At 45.4% G+C, this 6,424-nt stretch overlaps 1 protein-coding gene across 1 annotated transcript; it reads left to right on the top strand.

Moving 5' to 3' along the window:
* Positions 1 to 290: 290 nt before the first annotated feature.
* PANX3 (pannexin 3) lies at positions 291 to 5,492 on the top strand. Its single transcript, XM_069948994.1, has 5 exons — positions 291 to 647; positions 2,747 to 2,889; positions 3,173 to 3,387; positions 4,449 to 5,125; positions 5,215 to 5,492. The coding sequence occupies exons 1-5, from the start codon at positions 470 to 472 to the stop codon at positions 5,241 to 5,243; spliced, it is 1,242 nt and encodes a 413-aa protein (XP_069805095.1). The 5' UTR covers positions 291 to 469; the 3' UTR covers positions 5,244 to 5,492.
* The last annotated feature ends 932 nt before the right edge of the window (positions 5,493 to 6,424 follow it).

Here is a 6,424-nt window from a genome sequence, read left to right as displayed (position 1 = left end):
ATAGAGCTACATGGGGGCCCCGAGGCCCTCCCTGCTGTGAGTTCATCCTGACGCCATGTGTTATATTGTACGTTACACATCTTCCAGGGGGGATTGTTGCAGCCGCTGTGTTCACATGGATAATAACAAGGCTCTGAAGCCACACATCTCTATATAGAGCCGTCCCTATAATTGTCAGGACACCGGCCGGGGCCACATCTGCTGCTCGGATCCTCCAGGGCTCTGGCTTGTGGTCAGTAAATTATAAGCTGTCAGTAACCAGGAACATTTCAGGGTATTTTTTGCTCATCTTGTATTTTAATGAATAAAGAGACTTATTTTTGGGGAAAAAAAACGGGTCAGTATATAAAGTGCTGGGAAGGCGGCGGCTGCTTCAGTCTGAGTTGGGGCTCTGGAGGGAATATTTGGGGGTCTTTCTTCTCCATTTTGTAGATTTTTTCAGGATTTTTAGTGATTTTAAGCAGCCAACATGTCAATAGCAAACAGGGCGGCAGAGTATATGCTCTCGGATGCTTTACTGCCGGATGTGCCCCCAAATAAGAAGGGTCTTCGGCTGGAGTTACCCCTGGATCGTATCATTAAGATGGTGTCAGTCGGTCTTCCCCTGCTACTTGTCTCATTGACGTTTGCCCGGGAACTTTCTGCAGGTAAGGACGATCTGTGTATCTATACCAGGGGTAGGGAACCTTGGCTCTCCAGCTGTTGAAAAACTACAACTCCCATCATGCCTGGACAGCCAAAGCTAAAGCTTTGGCTGTCCAGGCATGATGGGAGTTGTAGTTTTGCAACAGCTAGAGAGCCAAGGTTCCCTGCCCCTGATCTATGACATACGTATCCCCTCCCCCATCGATCACAATCAGTTTCGATACTGATAACCACAGATGTATCATTACGATATAGTACGGCCCCATGTTGTGGTTACCACATACCGATATAATCACGCCCCCATGCGGTGAGCAATAACCGCAGGATTTTACTGTTAAAACTGCAGTAGTCCAAAAGTCACTGCATGTATGGCAGCCACAACATGGGACCGCACCCAGAGGGAGTGTTCACACCATCAGTTTTTTTTATGTAGTTTATGAAATCAATACTGAATTTCGATAGAGCACACATCTCAGCCTTTCCTTTATATCTGCAAAACCACAACTAACTCCTATCATGTGTCAGGGCATGCTGGGAGTTGTACTGGTGACAATTTTAACTCATAAGTCTGTTTTTGCATAAACCTTATATGCAGATCTGTTCCATTTGTTTTTGTTATCTTTATTTCAGCAAAAAAATAAAAATAGTCAGGGTTCAGACTTTCACTAGGAGGGGTAGGGAGAAGAGCACCAATACCCGTCTCAGTGCAGGAATTGGGTTCCATAGACTTATTATAGAAGCTGACTGCTGCAGTGAGGGACAGAGGCTTCAGTAAGGGGGCATTCACATGTTCCGTAATTATGGTAAGTGCACAGATAATGCAAATAGTTAATAGATAATACAAACGCTGTGTCAGTACAGTACCGCAGGGTATGTGCACACTAAGCAATCCGGGTGGATCACCCGTTGCGGATTCCGCAGCTTGCCCCTGCACATCCCCGCTGGTCCCATAGACTCCATTCTATGGTCAGGCAGATTCTGCCATCCGCCCAAAGAATCTGCCTCACCATAGAATGGAGTCTATGGCACAGGAGGAGATGCACGCGGGACGAGCTGCTGAGTCCCCGGCAGGTGATCCGCCTGGATTCCTTAGTGTGCACATAACCTTAAACAGTTTTGGTGCTCTGGCATAATAATGAATGATGAAGCCGGGAGCTCCAAACTCCGTTCCGTGGCCCAATTTTATATATTCACGGACCATGCACGGAACATGCGAATGCCTCTTTAAGAAGTGATCACCTACGCTCTCCTACCAGCTCTATCTAACAATTGATGGAGGTCTGAACCTCTGTCTCTGTGACATATGAAATGACAGGGGAAAAAAATTTTAAAACTGAAAAAATATGAATAATAAACAGAAAACTATAGGAAAAAAAAAACAGGTACAATACGGAATCAAAAGAACTGTAAAAGAACGCTTATGAACGCAGAGAATAGGTGGAGCAGTTACCATAAGAAACCAACCAGATTTCAGCTTTCATTTTTTAAAAGGGCTCTGGAAAGTGAAGGCTGAAATCCGATTGGTCGCTATGGTAACTGCTCCAGTGATCCTCTGCACAAGGTCTGATAAATCCCACCCGTCATGTAACAAAAGACTTGCACCATTTTCCTGCCACAAACAAGGACACTGGTGCTCTCTGTATATATATATATATATATATATATATATATATATATATATATATATATAGGCCACAAACCACTAATGGTCACTACAGGGCTACTAAGCTTTCCTTATACCCTGATTGGCTTATCCTCACACACTGTGCACCCCATTGCTGAGCCTGTATACTGCCCTGTCTGTGCCTGTATACCATCCCCTGGCTACGCTAGTGTACTGGCCTGTGGCTGTGTCCTGTCCTGCGGCTGTGCCTGTGTACCATCCCGTGGATGTGCCTGTATACCAGCCCTGGCTGTGTCTGTGTACCATCCCTTGGATGTGCTGTATACCCATCCTGGCTGTGCCTGTGTACCAGTCCTGGCTGAGTCTGTGCACTGTGCTGTGGTTGTGATTGTATACCATCCCCTGGCTGTGGATGTGTCTGTATACCATCCCCTGGTTGTGCCTGTATACCACTCCATAATGTTCTCTCTATTACAGGGTCACAAATCCTCTGCTTTCCCCCCAGTAACTACACTGAGAAGCAAGTGCAGTATGTGGACAAACACTGCTGGCAGTCGCTGACACACCACGACTTCACTGCCGATGGCAAACTGTCCGCCACATCCTTGGGGATCCATAAGGTGAGAATCTCTACACTCTGGAGGGACGTCCATATGTATCTATGACAAAGGTGTTAAACTGCTGCTCTCCAGCTATTGCAAAACTACAATTCCCATCATGCCTAGAAAGCTGAAGGATATTAATGCATACTAGGGGTTGCAGCTTTGCCACAGGTTGGAGATCACTGCTCTGTGTGTAGTAAATTTGGGGCTCATGAGCTTGAGGTTACATATCAGGCACCAATGGTGAGCATAGGGTTGGATACATGGTGTCATGTTCAGTCCCTTCCTCTTATTCCACTAGGTGTTCCCATTCATGCTGATGGTCATCTCGGTGATGATGTATATCCCAGTCTCGCTGTGGAGATACATTTCCAAGTCTGCATTATACCCAGATCTCCTCTTTATCATCGACGAGCTTGACAAATCCTACAATCGATCCATCAAACTGGTGCAACATTTACTGAAGACCCATCGGACCTGCCCAGACCCCCAGCTGTTCTGGGAGGAGCTGAAAAGGTGCCGTGAGTACTGCACATCACATATAGGGTAGCAAGTCAGGTTTATGAGTGGGGGGCTTAAAAAAGGAGTTAAAAGAATATCTGGTTTATAGAAAAAAACTGAAAATCACAGATTTTTGTAATATTTCATAATGCGTTGTCACATGCAGAGCTACATTCAGTGTGTGTTGCACAGGTGTTGGGGTTTACACAGTGCTTTAAAGATGTTATCCAGCAAAAATCTTTTTCTTTCAAATCAACTGGTTTCAGAAAGTTATAGATATGTAATTTACTTTATTTAAAAATCTCCAGTCTTCCTATAGTTACCAACTGCTTTATGTCCTACAGGAATTGATGTATTCTCTCCAGTCTGACACAGTGCTCTCTGCTGCCACCTCTGTCCATGTCAGGAACTGTCCAGAGCAGCAGCAAATCCCCATAGAAAACCTCTCCTGCTCTGGACAGTTCCTGACGTGGACAGAGGTGGCAGCAGAGAGCACTGTGTGAGACTGGAAAGAATACATCATTTCCTGTAGGACATACAGCAGCTGATAAGTACTGGGAAGACTTGAGATTTTTAAATACAATTTAAATTAAGTTTTTAAAATACAAAACTATATAACTTTCTGAAACCAGTCAATTTGAAAGAAAAAGATTTTTGCTAGAGTACTCCTTTAATGTGAGAGAGAAAAAAAAATTGAACTCATTGGTGCACTGTATTGAGGGAGATGTAGTGTTAGATCTGTCAGAAAAAGCGAAGTAATTCAGACAGTAGAATTGTTAACGCAGCTTTGGTTGTAAGCAGTGCATTTTACACAATATTCACTGATACCTCTATAGACCTGATATAATGGACGCTATATAAGTGGGAGCTCATATAGATCACTGTAGTGCACAGGTGTCAAAGTCACGGCCCTCCAGCTGTTTCAAAACTGCTTTAGCTTTGGCTGTCCAGGCATGATGGAAATTGTAGTTCTGCAACAGCTGGAGGGACACGACTTTGACACCCCTGCAGTAGTGGTAGATGACTTGACTCATGTATCTCAATGACTGATAACTGATCGGATCCTTTTCTTCCAGCGCTCGCCATGTCCGATACTTTGAGTTTCCTCTGTTGGAGAAGTATCTGAGCTGTAAGCAGCGGTCACACTACATTGCCTTCACCTACATCCTGCGTAACCTTCTTCTGGTGCTCCTCATCATCCTCACCTGCTTCTACCTGGGCTTCTTCCATCTCAGCGTCTTCTTCCAGGAAGAATTTAACTGTCATGTGACTCCAGGATTCCTCGTGTCTGAAGCGCCAAGATCAGAATTTGTCAAGTGCAAACTAGTGTCGGTGACGGTGTTCCAGGTGATCAGCGTAGTGACGGCGGTGGTATACCTGCTCCTGCTGCCCGTCATACTGTTCAACATCAGCAAACTCTTCCATTGGGACAAGCAGTTCCTGAACGTCTACGAGATGCTCCCGGCCTTCGATCTGCTCACCAACAAGATGCTCGGCTGCCCCATCAACGACCTGAACATCATCATCATGTTCCTCCGCGCCAACATTTTCGAGCTCAAGTCCTTCGGCCGGTTGAGTGTCCTGTGCACGCTGAAGAAGACAACCCGCAACAACGAGAAGATCGACACCGTGGTGGACTTCATGACGCTGCTGGTGGGGATGGATGAAGATTACGCAGCACCCGACTTTGCGTTGTGTGATGAGAACGTGGTACCAAGTAAAAACCAAATCACAGCAAAGCCAAACAGCTTCGGTAAGAATCCCCTGTCCCCTTAACATTACTATGACAACACTTGAGGTCTCATGGAGTAAAATTTTATTTTTAATTCTTTTTTTTTTCAGAAATGGTAAAAAACGAGGGTAAGAAATAGAAGATCTCCCTGGATGAGCCTCATTCCTGTCTTCACGTCCTGTTAATAAATTATTTGTGAGGGAGGAAACTGAATGATAACCCCCATCATTATTGTATTGGACATTAGTGAGGGGGTGACAGCCTTGATCAGGTCTCATCATCCAACGCTGCTGCAGGAAAAACACCTGCCTGTCTACAGTCATCCAAGCAAAAATCCTATTTACAGGGGTCACCGGATCTGTCTGCCACAGGAGACAAGTCCAGGGCCAGAGGCCCAGGGTACAACCCTTATACACGGCTGGTGCAGTCCTATGTAAATAAAGTCATTGTATAAGGAAGAGTTGTGCAGAGTTTTAACTGAACTTGTTTCAATATCTCTGCTTGCTGTCAGTAAGTGGCAACATTATTAACATTTTCAGGTTAAAAACCCTGTCCTGACCTAGCTTTACTCCCACATTTGCAGGTTTGTTACAATATATCAGTTTAGAGTAGGGCTGGGCGATATGGGCAAAAAATAAAATCTCGATTTTTTAAAATTTTTTGACGATTCTCGATTTAAATCTCGATTTTTTTCCTTTTTTGCTAAATAAACAGAACATTTTCTCCCTGCAGCATCAGATACTATTTTAATATTTTAGATAACAACTGTATTGATTTCCAGTGTAACAGAGGCCCCATATAGTATAGGAAATCATGTTTGTGCCTCCATCTACGTAGGGTGTAGTAGTGGAGGTATAGTGGATAGGGGGTGTAGGAGTGGAGGTATAGTGGATAAGGGGTGTAGTAGTACAGGTATAGATGAGGGGTGACTGGGGTAAAACTGAAGGGGACTGGGGTGACACTAAAGGGGACTGGGGTGACACTAAAGGGGACTGGGGTGACACTAAAGGGGACTGGGGTGACACTAAAGGGGACTGGGGTGACACTAAAGGGGACTGGGGTGACACTAAAGGGGACTGGGGTGACACTAAAGGGGACTGGGGTGACACTAAAGGGGACTGGGGTGACACTAAAGGGGACTGGGGTGACACTAAAGGGGACTGGGGTGACACTAAAGGGGACTGGGGTGACACTAAAGGGGACTGGGGTGACACTAAAGGGGACTGGGGTGACACTAAAGGGGACTGGGGTGACACTAAAGGGGACTGGGGTGACACTAAAGGGGACTGGGGTGACACTAAAGGGGACTGGGGTGACACT

Source organism: Dendropsophus ebraccatus, chromosome 12, assembly GCF_027789765.1.
Source record: "Dendropsophus ebraccatus isolate aDenEbr1 chromosome 12, aDenEbr1.pat, whole genome shotgun sequence".
Taxonomy (NCBI): domain Eukaryota; kingdom Metazoa; phylum Chordata; class Amphibia; order Anura; family Hylidae; genus Dendropsophus; species Dendropsophus ebraccatus.
Note: the sequence above shows the minus strand (reverse complement) of the source record. Positions and strands in the feature narration are given on the sequence as shown.